This window comes from Solea solea, chromosome 17 (genome assembly GCF_958295425.1).
Source record: "Solea solea chromosome 17, fSolSol10.1, whole genome shotgun sequence".
Classification (NCBI taxonomy): domain Eukaryota; kingdom Metazoa; phylum Chordata; class Actinopteri; order Pleuronectiformes; family Soleidae; genus Solea; species Solea solea.
The window spans coordinates 22,027,712-22,044,149 of NC_081150.1; the positions used below are offsets into that span (position 1 = coordinate 22,027,712).

General features: G+C 40.2%; 1 protein-coding gene across 1 annotated transcript; it reads left to right on the forward strand.

Annotated features, from left to right (window-relative positions):
- Positions 1–490: 490 nt before the first annotated feature.
- Positions 491–2,511, forward strand: LOC131444094 (uncharacterized). The gene is made up of 8 exons (XM_058614234.1): positions 491–647; positions 750–843; positions 985–1,329; positions 1,415–1,532; positions 1,620–1,711; positions 1,835–1,949; positions 2,053–2,229; positions 2,306–2,511. Exons 4-8 carry the CDS (start codon positions 1,520–1,522, stop codon positions 2,509–2,511), a joined length of 603 nt encoding a protein of 200 aa, XP_058470217.1. The 5' UTR covers positions 491–647; positions 750–843; positions 985–1,329; positions 1,415–1,519.
- Positions 2,512–16,438: the final 13,927 nt, after the last annotated feature.

Sequence of the window (16,438 nt, forward strand, 5' to 3'; positions counted from 1 at the left end):
CTCAACAACTCCCACAAGTTTTGTCATTGACACTTTAGTAGGAAATATAATGTATAGCACATTGTAAAAAGAAAGCCAACCCTGATTACATGGCTAAGTTTTACATAACAGTGAATGCAAATGTTTTTCTTTTTTCTAGGGCGACATGATCCCAGCATGCCTGAGTTGAATTGTGAGGCATGCAAAGCCACTTGGACTGCTGGAGTGGACGACCTCATTCGCAGTGACTACTGGCCTGCTACACTTCACTCTGCTACAGTTTATGCAACCGAGATTTTGTTTTCATTTGAAGAAATGAAGATGGTGGCACCAGGATTGTCCTGCCAGGTATTTTTGACAATGTCCGCTTTGGCCGTGTGAGTAATAAAGTTATTTATCCCATAGTGTAGTTCATCTGTTTGTATTGGGGCTGGAAAAGCTTTGTTTGTTGGTTATGCATTTATTCCACATTATTGGCTCTCCATTTCCTTGTTTTGAAATAGACTGGGAAGATCTCTGCAGACAGCTTCCAAATAAGTTTTTTTGAGTGGGAAGCTGTGCAACATCTGCAAAGAGGAGCCCTTCATCTGTCCTGCGTGCACCCCAAATATGCTTGCAGTTTCCGTGGATGGAAATCGCAAGCATTACCGGTTCAAGAATGCATCTAGGTACTCCAAGATATGTTTAAGAGTATATAACTCTTTATTATGCACCAATCAACGTTAGTCTGTAAGATTTTGGAAGCTGTTGTGAACCTTTGTTTAATTTAGATCCGAGGAACAGGCCATTTTTCAAGGCGTCTTCATAGCCAAGGATGAAGACGTTGCCACATTTGTGGACCACATACACAGGACATCCAAACATGTAAAACTGCAGACTATAATTATATATATATATATATATATATATATATATATATATATATATACACACATCACTACAATAACCTCCTACTGAAGGGTTTGTATAGGTGAGTCTTTTGACCATTTTCATCAACCATTTTAGGTCTCTGGAAGAGGTGTTTGTGGAGGGGAGTGGTCAGCAGCTAGAGAGACCTCCCAAAGATCCACCAGCAAGGTAGATGAGGAGGGACTGGAGCTTGCGGTGTGTAGGCATGGTGTTCTGCTGCGTGCTCTCAATATGTACAGGGGAGAAATGTTTGCTTATCCCCTGTATTTGCAAGAAAAGCTTGCCAGCAGGCAAATCACTTTCTTCTGTATGGATGTGACCTGCAAGTATTGGCCCTACCTCCAAAAAGTTGCAAAAAGCTGTCCAGAGCTCCAGCCCCTCCTCAGCATGAAGCCGTTCCTGTCTGTATTTCATGCCAAAGCTCATGATTTCAAATGAGAGGTAAGGAAAGATTTACTTAACAGAATCACTTAATCTGCACATGAATGTCCTCATGTTTTCAGTGTTTTCTTTGTATTTTAACCAGGTCAAATGGAGTGGGGCATATCAGGAAGGGGCTGGCCTAACACTAGGCGAGGAGGTTGAGCAGTGCAATGCCTTCCTCTCTAGGATTGCAGTGACCACAAAGCACATGTCAAAAGCTGGTGAGATGACCACATACTGCACTAGTTAGATGGTATGTATAATAAGAAATGGGTATAATGGTTACATTATATGTTCTGTGTTTGTAGGACGCACAGACATGCTGACTCTCTTGGCCATGCGCTGGAATCAGCAAAAGTTCGACAATTTGGCCACCTCACTGTCTCACAGATATCACAAGGTAATGACATCAGTGTTTTTCTTTTTTTCTTTAAATGTTCAATATTCTGTGTTAGCAGTATTTAAAGCCATGGGCTGAACATGTGTTTCTTATTTATTGTTATCTCTGATTGTGTCAATGTAGACCATAAAATCTCTACAAAGCAAGCAACAGAATCTTGAGTCCATGAAAGCTCAGTTGGCAGTGACAGAGAGCCATTTGGAAGACTGGGTCAGTGATGTCAAAGAGTGGGCAGAAGGTGAGAAAATGATTACATTTTAATAATTGAGTCCACTGAGCTTTCATGGACTCAATTCAATTGAATTCAATTCAAATCTTTGTAAAAAAAAAATGCATTTCAGACTCTGTCGATCTAAGGACAAAGAGAAAGGCGTTTGACATCATCATGGCAGTAAGGAGACTGGAGGAGGAGAAGAATATTCTTGTTCTGGAGATGGACCACCACTGGAAATGGCTTTCAACTCGTGCAAAGACCTCGCAAGAGTTGTCCAGTCTACTTTCTAGTGAGACAGTGAAAAGTATGTCATTAAATAACAAAACAATGACTGGTGATAAACTAATATAGGTTTTATCTCATTTTTTTCTATCTTTAAGATTGGCCATGTGGCTTTAGTGAAGAGGGGTTGAAAGGTCTGCAGAGCATCATCCTGAGAAAGCAGCAGAACATCAGAGAGAAGAAGAAGCAAGCTAGAGACTGCTACCTGCGACTTTTGTCTGGAGAGACTGCAGAGAACATGAGCTTCTTGCACAAGCTGGATGATTCTGACAGTGACTTGGACAGTTCTGATGATGCACTGTAATTGTACCCGTTACCGCTGCTCCACTTTCTTGTGCCAGTGGAATTACAAATGCTACTGTAGGTTGGTCATGTGATGCCCTCTGGCCCAAAAATACTTCTTACCATTGCAACAAAACAAATGAGCCATGGTAGCATGGTTTCCAGCAGGAGTGTTTTAGAAAAAACGGACAAAATCTCCTTCATTTCTAGTATTACTATAATTAGTATTATTATTTTTATATAGACAGCAGATATGAGAGGACAGGGAAGACTGTTTACAAAGTATCAGGGGATGCAGCTCATATAGGTTAAATCAATAAATAATAATAATAAATAGAATAAAAGATTCTGGGGCAGTGGGCTCCACATAAAATACACCATGGCTACTCACTTCCTGCAAATTTCACAAAGAACAATCTGTTTGAAGCAAATATTCTCTGGTCCAGCCTTAGCTAAAAATACACAAAGACGGAATCCATTGGCACGTTGAACCATGCGTGGTTCACTAACCAGCCTGTTTGTAACTGGTATCCTACCGACAAAGTTACCTGCACTTCATGTGCTTAACAGAGTTTAGCAGTTTAGATAACATACTGTCCAGCTGTTGTGACTTAATGAACCACTGTTACGACCCCAGGGTTGTGACTGCTTCTTCCCTGTGTGTATGTGTCTGCGTGTGAGATGGGTTGCAGGTGTGCATGGCCTATGTGGGTGAGTCTAGGGTGGATCCTGGGAGCTGATTGGTCCTGCACAGGAAGGACTCTGAATAGGAGGCCTGATCATCCCAGCTGCAGCGGACTTCCTCAAAGCACTCACAGCAAGACTGCCAGCAGACATTTTGTACTTGATTTTAATAAACTGGTTAAAATGCTTTGTTTGACTTGTTGCTGGTGCTTTCTTGGGAGTTGACAAGGGGAGTGTCATTATTTGATGTTGTGATCAGGTTTTCTCCTAGGCCTGGTCGTAACAACCACAGATACTTGTTTATGTTCTCTTTTGAATGAGTATAGGGGAACTCATCCTGTATATAATGTATATACATACATGTAAACAAGCATATACTGTAATCATGTACATTCAATATATATTTCCTTTGCACCATTTGGATTATTTATAACTTAAAGAAATACTTGACTTATAGATATTTGATCATATTGTTGCTATATGTATGTTGAGTTGTACACCATTATCTGTATCATGTTTTCTTTTGTATGTAATTAACATTGATCAAATGATTACAAGTCCATTGTACTAACGTGTATTACTGGAACATGTTTTTATATTTACTTGATTCAGTTAAAGTTTGATAGTGATGTTTGGTATCAATTGTCCTTCATGTAGGTCATCACTTTCATTCAAACACATTTTAATGTACCTGTATTTATTCAAGAGGAATGACAATAAACTTCAACTTTTCAAATACCCTGAGCCATATATTCTTTGAAATATGCCATGAAATGAGACATTTCACATTTTCACAATCACAGTCGATAAAACACCCTCTGTTAACAGAGATATATGTCTGTCTGTCTGTCTGTCTGTCTGTCTATATATGTATCAATGTATTTGTCTGTCTGCCTGTCTGTCTATCATCCTGGGGCTACATAGGCTATTCTTATTGTTGTACAACAGCATTTCTTCTTTAATCACGAGTCAATTGAAACAAAATATTTAAATAATTGTATATGAATTGCTCTCATGTGAAAATAGTAATATTAACAATAATAATAATAATCCATCCATCCATCATCTACCGCTCTATCCTCCACCAGAGGGTCGCGGGGGGTGCTGTGCCAATCTCAGCTACATGGGGCGATAGGCGGGGTACACCCTGGACAGTTGGCCAGTCCATCACAGGGCCACACACATATAGAGACAAACAACCATTCACTCTCACACTCATACCTATCTATGGTCAATTTAGGGTGTCCAATTGACCTAATCCCCATATTGTATGTCTTTGGACTGTGGGAGGAACCCGGAGAACCCGGAGAGAACCCACGCACACACGCACACACTGGGAGAACATGCAAACTCCATGCAGAAAGGCCCTTGTTCCAACCGGGGCTCGACCACTACGCCAACAACCGTGTGGCCCTACAATAATAATAACAGTAATAATAGCAACCAAAGTGGCTACAGACATGGAACCAACTGTTATAGAGAGCGCTTGACCTTAGCTATCATGTGAATATAGTCCATCTATACAATTTTGGTCAAATATGGTTGAAATTAATTTGAACCAAATGAACAATGAATTATTGAAAATCTGATTACACACACATTTTAACTATCCCCTTCAACTCATTTGTGTACTCTCAATTCATAATTTGCATCTCTCAATTCTATGGAAAAGACTATTTTTGAAAGAAAACTACAATTCCCTAGGGGCGGGCCATACAGCTTGTTGCATACCATCACCACAATTGTAGTTTATCCAGTTGACATCAAAATAGGGTTGTAAAAACGCATTTACTAAATGTATCAAAGATGTGTAGTACAGCCAAATTACAAATGACACTGTATTTGGTTGAGCTATGTTTAGAATAACTACGTCATTTGTTTTATTTAAGATGGTTTAGCAAGTATTCTTGAAATATCCTTTTAGGTAGCCTAGCTAAGTTGGACTTCCGGTTTGCAACTAGAGTTTTAATCGCAAAAAGCATCTAGTGATGTATATCTTGTACAGTCAAACCAGTAATTACTCTGCTTATACATGAACTATGCTATGTTAAAAAAGTGGATATGTGCACAAAATCTAAATCTTGATCAGTTTAAAATAAATTCAATCTGTGGCTAAGGATCATGGGTAATGTAGTAGTCAAAAAACGCTGTTGTGGAGTTCTCAAGGACACTTTGGTGTTTTGAAGTTGAGGATATCATTAAAAGAAAAACTTCAAATGGGAATTGGCAGTAAGGAAAATACAGCCGGGCGTAGTGTAGTGAGAGTATGACAGCGTTTGGATCCGGAAATTGTATTTTGAAAGGGTGTTACGTCAGAATTAAAAACCGGATTGATAAGTATAGCTTACAGTATTTTCATGGTTGAATTCAATATGTACATGATACATTAACCCTTATGACAAACAAAAATAATCAACACATTGCTATATTTTTAGATATTTGACACTTATTATCATTGTTCATTTATTTGAAACTATATATTTCTTTATTCCTATGTTATGCTTATATAGCTATATACCTCTATATGTATATTTATTATTCTTTTATATGTATTATTTGAACACTCTAATCTTATTTGGATATGAAAGCCTATTATTGGCTGATTGTCTGTTTGTTCCTAATCTTTCTTTATTGTATTTTCTAAATAGTTTATCATCACTTGCTATATTTGTGGAGCAATTCCAATAATCGAGCTCGTTGAGTAATGTATGAATCTACTGTTTGTGGATTTTGACTCTCAGTGTGAAATAAATAGGCTACATGCATGCATACAAACTATGACAACCTCAGTTAATGACAAATACAAAACGTGCTTAATGTGTGTCAACTGTCTGGAAGAAACACAAACATATACTGGGTACATGCACTGTGCCAACACTTAACTGAAGTTCAGCAAGCCTAAACACTCAATAGCCCTAGTGTGCTGGTACTTGAAGTATAAGAATGATGATTTCTATTTGATTTGATTGACTTTCTTACATGTTGAGCTTAATAAATGATTGATGTTTACCAGATGTAATTTAACATGGTTGATGTGTGAATGGCATAGAACACAAGATCCATGAACACATTCCTTCAATAAAAACAAAAGACACGTGTTGCAGCACAGTATTTGATTTGAGCTCAGTGTCAGTCATTTCTGTCGATTGTCTCTTTTCCCCTGCTGTGAGTAGAGCCGAACCAGTTAGGTTCAGCTAACTGAACCAGGAGGAGGAGGAGACTCAGGGGTGGCAGTGTGGTGTTGTTGTGCAAATGTGTTTGCAGGCTCCCTTGTGTCATCCCAGGTTTTGCCACTGCAAAGTATCAGAACACAACAAGTTGTTATCAGACAGTGCAAACTTTAAGATCATTTTTAAACAAAGCAAAACAAAACACTCAAATAAATGGATTTCATTCATGATTAAGAGTGTTTTCATTTACAGACATTCAGTTTGTTGAAGTGGCTCAATGTAACTGAAGAGGAAATTGAAGTCAACTTTTTGGGGTAAGGGTCAAAGGTCGGTTATGTGGTCTAATAAGGAGCTATGACATGAACACTTGAAGAAACAGAGTGAGTTTCAACATTTGAGTATTCTGTATGCTTGATGAGATTGAAAGAAAAACACCTTGACCTGTAACACACAGACACATGACTTTTGTGCAATGTTTTTTTATTATGCTCTGCGTAAAAAAACAAACACTAGAAAAGGTTTGAGGCTGTTTCAGAAAGCAGGAAACTCTGAGCCTAACAGCTAAAATACATGGGAAATGGATGTGGGACGTGTACATATGCAGGATGCAATGGGTTTGTTTTACCTGCTACAGTCAGTGGCCTGTGGTTGCTGCCAGCTTCAATGTGTGCATGTTGAGTTTAGCTAAGTCATAATGAAGTTTGTTCTGAAGGTTTTAGAAGCTTGGCTACTTCACTTGCCTTCTGGTACAATGAGGTATTTATCTTCATCATTTGAAACAGATTGTACTTGTTTTCTACACTGTTTTATGTCGGAGGGCTGCATAGCTGCACGTAGAGAAGAAAAATACATGAGCTGTGGAAACATTCAGTAGGGTCGTGGCTCCAAAAGCCATGTAACACTTTCAATTAGATACTGTATAATCGGGCATGCTGCAGCAGCCATGTCACACCACATGCACCCCATGTATTTTCTCTCTCTCAAGTTGTCGGATTCAGGACTGAAACTCTGAGTTGGTTGAACCTGACGGAATTCATGTTCATGGTTGTTACCATGAACATGAATTCATGGTGAGCACATTTTTGTGCTCATTCACAAAATGAATATTTTGTGCTCATTCAAAATGAGCACATTTTACATATGTGCCTTTTTTCCATTCCTGTTCATGTCTCTTCTCATAGATACTACAAACCTCACAATCACTCACAGCATCACCGTAACCTGTCCTCACTTATCTATCCCACACGCTCCACACACATCCAACACCTTGTCGCAGGGGACCTGTGGAACTGCCAGTCAGCTACCCGCAAGACTGAGCTCATCTCCGGCTTTGCTACTGAGCAATGCCTGGACTTCCTTGCTCTCACTGAGACTTGGATAACACCCTCCAACACAGCCACCCCTGCAGCTCTCTCCTCTGCCCACTCCTTCTCCCACACACCCAGATCCACTGGAAGAGGTGGCGGGACAGGTCTGCTCATCAACCCCAACTGGACTTTCACTCTTTACCCACTGCCACACTTCTCTTCACAGTCGTTTGAATTTCATGCTGTAACTGTAACTCACCCAGTCAAACTAATCATTATTGTCATCTACCGTCCACCAGGCCCATTGGGACACTTCTTGGAGGAACTAGATGTCCTCCTCTCAAACATCCCAGAAAATGGCCCACCACTTGTTCTTCTTGGTGACTTCAACATCCAGTCAGAGAAGTCATCCGATCTACTATTTCTACTTTCGTCTCTTTCTCTCTCACTTGCTACTTCTCCACCAACTCACAAAGCTGGCAACCACCTTGACCACATCTTAACCAGAAACTGCTCCACCTCCGACCTCACGGTAACTCCACTTCATGTCTCTGATCATTTCTTCATTTCCTACTCTCTCCCACTCTCCCAATCTGATGATCTCATCTCATCAGATACTGCACTTGTCCGTCGCAACATTCGCTCTCTCTCTCCCTCCTCTCTGTCCTCAACTGTTCTATCAGCACTTCCTTCAGCTGACTCCTTCTCCCTCATGCATCCCAACTCTGCCACAGACACATTCCTCTCTACTCTGTCCTCCTCTCTTGACTCTCTCTGTCCTCTTACTTCACGGCGGGTTCGTAAGTCCTCCCCAGCTCCGTGGTTGTCGGACTCAGTGCATGCTGAGAGAGCCACGATACGGGCAGCAGAAAGGAAATGGAGGAAATCAAAACTCCCTGACGACCTGCTTTCCTATCACTCTCTTCTCTCCACCTTCACTGCCTCTATCTCTGCAGCCAAACAATCTTTCTATCAGACTAAAATTCAATCCTCTTTCTCTAACCCCAAAAAACTTTTCTCGATCTTCTCTAACCTCCTTGAACCCCCCACCCCCCCACTCCTCCCTTCTACCAATTCACTTTGTCAACTACTTCACAAAAAAAGTAGATGACATTCGCTCTTCTTTCTCAACCCCACCTCCTGATCTCACCACTCTACCAACCACAAATTCAGCTCCTTCTCTTTCCTCTTTCACCCCTCTATCTCAGGATCAAGTTCTTTCCCTAATAACCTCTGCCCGCCCCACCTCCTGCCCCCTTGACCCTATCCCCTCTCACCTTCTTCAGTCAATTGCTTCTGATCTTCTTCCTTTCCTCACCCACCTCATTAACACATCTCTATCATCTGGTTGCTTTCCGGACTCTCTTAAAGAGGCCAGAGTGACCCCCCTCCTTAAAAAACCCACCCTTGACCCGTCTGAAGTAAATAACTACAGACCTGTCTCTCTTCTTCCTTTTCTCTCCAAAACTCTGGAGCGTGCTATCTTTAATGAACTCTCATTACGTTACATTACATGTCATTTAGCAGCTTTTATCCAAAGCGACTTACAATTGAATTGAGTACAATCATCCAGGGGTGGGATCGAACTTGCGACCATGATGTCTTTCGCACACAGGGTAGGGTCTTAACCACTGAGCCACTCCACTCTCCTCCTACCTTCACCGGAACAACCTTCTGATCCTTATTTCCTCCCTTCAAGAACTAGGTGTCTCAGGATCTGCACTTACCCTACTCTCGTCCTATCTTCAAAACCGAACATACAGAGTAACCTGGAGAGGATCCGTGTCTGAACCCTGTCCTCTAGCTACTGGGGTCCCTCAGGGTTCTGTCTTGGGCCCTCTCCTCTTCTCTCTATACACCAACTCTCTTGGTTCTGTTATTCTCTCTCATGGTTTTTCCTATCACAGCTACGCCGACGACACCCAACTCATCCTCTCTTTTCCCAGCTCCGACACAAATGTAGCAGAATGGATCTCCGCTTGTCTGACCGACATCTCTCAGTGGATGTCTGACCATCACCTGAAACTCAATCTCAACTAGACTGAGTTTCTTTTTCTCCCAGGAAAGGGCTCTCCCACCACAGACCTGACCATCACCCTCAACAACTCTGTGATAACTCTGTCTCATACCGCAAGGAACCTGGGTGTGACACTTGATGACCATCTCTCCCTCACTGCCAACATTGCTGCAACAGCTCGATCTTGCAGATACATGTTGCACAACATCAGAAGGATACGGCCTCTTCTAACCCAGAAGGCGGCACAGGTTCTGGTCCAGGCTCTTGTCATCTCAGGCTTGGATTACTGCAACTCCCTCCTGGCTGGTCTCCCTGCGTGTGCCATACGACCCCTGCAACTCATCCAGAATGCAGCAGCTCGACTGGTCTTCAACTTACCAAAATTCTCCCACACTACACCTCTCCTCCGCTCCCTTCACTGGCTTCCTGTAGCTGCTCGCATACGCTTCAAGACTCTAGTGCTTGCGTTCCATGCTACAAACGGATCCGGTCCAGCCTACATCCAGGACATGATCAAAACCTACACCCCAGGCCGCCCACTTCGCTCTGCATCGGCAAACCGGCTCGCTGCCCCCTCACTGAGAGGATCGCATAGGCATTCACAGAACTCGAGACTGTTCACTGTCCTCGCTCCCAAATGGTGGAACGAGCTCCCCATCGACATCCGGACAGCGGAAAGCCTCCACATCTTCCGCCGCCGACTAAAAACACATTTCTTCCGACTCTACCTCGACTAAGACGATGATGACGACGACAAAAAAAAAAAAATACATCGCACTTACGACTAGCACTTCATAGTTTGATTTACTTGAAGCTCTTACTTACTTCTAGCTCTTATTTGTACACAAATGTTTAAATGCACTTATTGTAAGTCGCTTTGGATAAAAGCGTCTGCTAAATGACATGTAATGTAATGTAATGTAATTATTATTATTATTACAATAATATTGATAATAAATGTGATACTAATAATTCCAGCATGGTCCCCACAAAGAAGTATGATAGTGTGAAAGATGCAAATTATATGCAAATTTGGTCCCCTATTAACACGGTGACTAGATTTTTCAGAGGTCCCCAAAAAGGATGGGGAGAACATTTCAATGGAAATTTAAAGATTTTAAGGCATGTATGAGCTAACTACACACTGATGAGTGAGCTGAATTTTTTTCACACCTCTAAGACCTCTAGAAAGGGTGGTCCCCGCAGGTGATGATGATGAGAAGTCATAAGAGCAATGAAATATGAATATTTAAATAGAGGAATATTTCCTTTTTGATAAACCTGGACCAGCTCTTGGTTCAGGGAAACCTGGAGCAGCTCTTGGTTATGCTGCTGTAGACCTGGACTGCACTCTCTCACACTCAGGGTGTGAATATGAATGTATATGAATATGGTGTGAATAGATCATCACCATTATTTTAATGATGCCATCATTAAAAGTGCTTATCAGTATAACTTGTATCAACAGTCTCTGCTGCTGCTTCTATAAATGACATCATAGTCCTATGAACATGTCATCATCACACATCTCTGACTCTAAGTGTCCTGTATAAACTTAGAACGTGATACAGTTGTTGTGTATCTGCTCCTGGTCTCTACCTCTCCCCCCTTGTCTCTCCCCCTCCTCTCCTCTTTCACCCCAACCGGTCGAGGCAGCTGCTGCACGTCTGTGAGTCTGGTTCTGTCACAGATTTCTCCATGATGTCTTTGTACAGAGCCTTGAGATAATGGATGTTATGATTTGGCGCAGTACAAATACAATTGAATTGAATTGAACTTGAGTAAAGATTTGCTTTCTGGAGCCACCATTTTAAATGCTTCTCTGCTGCCTCGTGTGGTCACTTTGTGTCACTGTGGTTTTCATACACCGAGGTCCTATCATACCACATATGAACTCAGTGAAGGAGGCAGCAGTGGATCAACGACTCCTGTGTGCTGTCATGTCAAATGACTCATTTCTCTCTGGAGTTTGGTGCAGAGAGTGAGTGGTTTACAAACTTCAGTTTTCAGTCAGAAAAAGTAGAAATTTAAATAGACCTTTAATTGAGCTCAAACTCGTGTAATGATAAGATAAACAGATATAATGTCAACACACTTCTGACAGGAATGTGTGATCTCAGGGTCTGAGGTGTAATTAACATACTGACGCGCGTCAAACAACACACAATCAAGTTGAAACGTTTCCCTGCAGCGAACACGCATCACACACGCACACACACACGCGCGCACACACACACACACACACACACTCTCCCACACACACACACACACACACACATTCTTGTACTTGCTGCGAACTGAGGACAGGGTTAAAGTGTGTGTGAGTGAGGACCAGCATTCCCACTTCAAACATCAAGACAAAAATACCATTTCTGGACAGTAGGTGTCACCCCAAACCTATACATCCCTTGAGATTCAGTAAAAAATAAAGATTCAGAATAAAGATTTCCAAAGGCAATGTGAGGACCAGATTATTATTGAGTGTAAACATAGTCTCAAAGTGTTTCAGAGGGCAATATTAACCAGTATTATATTTAATCTGGGATTATTGAGGGCAGAAATAAGGAATTTTCACCCAAAATAGCTGCTAAATATTCTGACACTTCCTTATTTAGGGATAAATTAAGAGCCATATTATGCAATTATGCAATGTTAAATTTTCAAAAAATAGACCACCATTTTTTATTATGAATTAAATTAGACGCAGAGTCTTTGATGTTAGATTGTTAAATCTCAAACTGCAGTGTCATGCTGGTCAAAGAAGAACGTTTAAACCAGACTCATTTGGAACAAGAAGCCCCACATGCAACTTTATTGTAAAGTTGAGTTTACCCACCAACATACAGAACATGTAAACTAGCCACAGAACAACAAAACATTTAAATAAATGATTAAGCCTTTAAAAGCCAAGGTTTCTCCTTGATTTCCTTTTCGACCATGTCTTTGATGTTTTGCCATTTCCTGTTGTTCAGAACAGGAGACTCTTTTCCAATGCATCTGAGACAGTCTTTCTTCCCTGGTATTCTTCTGGCAGATATAAACTTTGCCATCCTTCGGAGGATTGCAGTCCTTTCCTCGTCAGTCCAGGGTATTGTGGACACTTTTGTAACTAGAAATGAGAGATAGATCAGAATATAGGAAAATCAGTTGATAAGTTGAGTGTTTTCTGAAATTTTTTGGATATAATGATAAAGAATTAAAGGCTGGGATATAAAAGCTCTATAATCTGGCACCTCAGGTAAGTTCTGTAATAATTAATTCTACATGTATTTTTTTTAAGGTTTTGTAGGCTGTGGTGGTCACATGTCTTCCCAATTCTGCCTTTGCTTCATTCTCGAGTTTCCTCAAATGGTTCTGAAGACAAACAATGTCCTCTGTCAAAGGTATGCAGTCTTCCTTGTTCCACCTTCGTTGTTCCATGGTACTATGAGCATTAGGCAACACATAACTTGACCAAGGTATCGAGTAGCTCTTTAAATTTTTTGGCTTTCTTCTCAGTTAAAACATCTCCACTCATCAAACAATGGCCAATCCATGTCTCGGTTGCTCCCTTTAAAGAAAATCCTATTTTAACTGCTGTTGATGGCTTTCCATATTCACTCTTCTCTGTGTTGTAATTTGACACCCTCCTTGCTGCTTTGATAGCCAGATGAAATTTGGTGGGATCACATAAGTCTTTGAGACCGGAGACACATTTGTCAATCTCCTTTGCAGCCAACACAAATCGTCCCAGTTCTCTCATTTTCTGCGCTATGTATCGATGTTGCGATTGTTCGCGGCCTTTTTTTGCAAACAGTGCATTTCCATATGTACAAATCATTTTGTCGGTCCTGATATGTGAAGTGACATGATCTTGCATCATACTATGAATAATGTCTTGAATTTCCTGTGGTGAGTCCTTGATTGGAATGAGTTGTGAGGAAGCTTTTTGTACCCGTCTTTTACCCCGCACTGTCTCCTCTTTCCTATTTCTGCAAGTCTTTTGGTGTCTCCAGAGTTCAGTGCGCTTGAACATAGCAAAACAATTTTGGCATGGATGGAAGTCCTTTGGAGATGCACCTTTATGTGGCTGCTTCCATGTTACAATCTCCCCCTGGCCATCTTGTAAAACTTTCACATTATGCTGCCAGTTTCCCTTATTCCGAAGGGATTCTAGAAGTATCCTCCTTTGCTTGGACCGTGCTGGGAAACTGAAGGCATGTTTCTTCACTGTGTTCTTCACTGTGTTTTCTTTCTAAATGTCTTGCTATCTTCATATTAGCCTTTTCACAATACACACAGTAATGTGCCTTGTCCCAGGCTCTTCTGCCATTTTTCTTCTGGCTCGTTTTGACTGTTATTTGTGGTCTCTGTTTCTTACTTCTTTTTTTTAATTTCTCAGAAGGACATTCCAGGACCTCATCCTCAGTGGATGATGGTGTTGATGATGGGTGGTCAGAGTGGTCGAATGAATCCATCAAATTGGACACTTCCACCTGGGGGGAGAGTAAAGTTTTTCACTCAACAGCTCAAACCTTAAAGACATCTGTTTAGAAGTGAAACAATTAATCGATTACGAAATTAATTGACAACTTTTGATAATCGATTAATCGCTTCAAAGCTTTATTCATGATTAAAACAAGATTTCTGATCTTAAATTTAATTAGTTTAGTTTAAGCTTTCATCACTCCTTTGCTCTGGATAGCAAAAAAATCATTTAAATTGCATCAGTTTGGTTTGTGGACAAAACAAGACATTTGACAACATCATCATTTCCAGGTTTGACGAACACTGATCAACATTTTTTTAAGGCTTTCTGAGATTTTATGGACCAAACGATGAATCTGTCCATTATTTTCCTGATTAATTGAGAAAATAATGGACAGATTCATCGATTATGAAAATAATCGTTAGTTGCAGGTCTGGCATTGTCAGTGCTACCTGCTTTGAAGAGTGGTGGTCTCTCGCTGGCAGTGGTCTTTTAGGAACACTGAGGCTGGAAGCCTGAGATCCGAGGGGCATCTCATCCTCAGTGGATGATGGTGCCTTGTCCAAGGCCCTTCTGCCATTTTTCTTCTTTGATTGGTGCTTATTTTTCAGGGCCTCATCCTCAGTGGATGAGGGTGTTGATGATGGGTGGTAGTCTGCATTTGAACCAGTGAAGTCAGATTCCTCATTCTCTGAGTTTTGCATTTTGTCACAATCAGAGTGGTCAAATAAATCCATCAAATTGGACACTTCCACCTGGGGGGAGAGTAAAGTTTTTCACTCAACAGCTCAAACCTTAAAGACATCTGATTAGAAGTGAAACCATTAATTGATTATTAATCAAAAAAAAAAAAAAAAAAATGTATACATCGCACTTATGACTAGCACTTCATAGTTTGGTTTACTTGAAGCTCTTACTTACTTCTAGCTCTTATTTGTACCCAAATGTTTAAATGCACTTATTGTAAGTCGCTTTGGTTAAAGGCGTCTGCTAAATGACATGTAATGTAATGTAATGTAATGTAATGGATTACTAAATTAATTGACAACTTTTGATAATCGATTAATCGCTTCAAAGCTTTATTCATGATGAAAACAAGATTTCTGATCTTAAATTTAAGTCTAAGCTTTCATCACTCCTTTGCTCTGGATAACAAATAAATCATTAAAAGTGCATCAGTTTGGTTTGTGGACAAAACAAGACATTTGACAACATCATCATTTCTCAATTAATCTCAAATAATAATAAATATAATAAATAAATAATAAATAATCTCAAACAATTCTCAATTAATCGAGAAAATAATGGACAGATTAATCCTATTATGAAAATAATCGTTAGTTGCAGGTCTGGCATTGTCAGTGCTACCCGCTTTGATGAGTGGCAGTCTCTCGCTGGCAGTGGTCCTCTAGAAACACTGAGGCTGGAAGCCTGAGATCCTAGGGGCATCTCATCCTCAGTGGATGATGGTGTTGATGGGTGGTTGTCTGAGGAATCTGACTTCACTGGTTCAAACGCAGTCTCTGTGTTTTGCATCTTGTCACAATCAGAGTTGTAGGATAAATCAATCAAATTGGACACTTCCACCTGGGGGGAGAGTAAAGTTTTTCACTCAACACCTCAAACCTTAAAGACATCTGTTTAGAAGTGAAACAATTAATCACAATAACAATAAACACTCTATATCTCTATGGTGCAGAATAACTCAGACACACCATTATTCTGCTCTCCTAGCTTTGGATAATTAACTATCGATTTTCAATTAATCATTAATATATTTATCTTAAAAATCCAGCGGCCGAAGTTATTATCAGTATAAGCACAGGGAATCACAACTTTAATGACTGCTACTGACATTATTGTCAGTCTGTTAGAAAAACATTTAATTTTATTAAAATCGAAAAATAATATTTATAGCCATTATTGTCAAAATTATAATTATTATAAGTAGTAGTAGCAGTTATAATGACAATAATAATATATTATTATTATTATTATCATTATTATAATAAGATAATTATAAGTGGGCTATATGGCCGGCAGCCAGTGCTTGTAGCAGGCCCTGTGTTCACTTCACCAATGAAGTCCAACCAAGTTCAAAATACTGTGACTTTAATTTTGGAAAGAAAATCCCTGCGCAAATAATGATTTTCTTGTTTTTTTAAAGTCAGTGTTGCATTTTAAGAGCCACAGGCAGTATATGTTGTGATTAAATAGTGTACATAATGTAATATAATATCCAAAGTATTAATGTAAAAACATCACAACTATTTATAACAGTCACTTGTTCTGACACTGTTTTA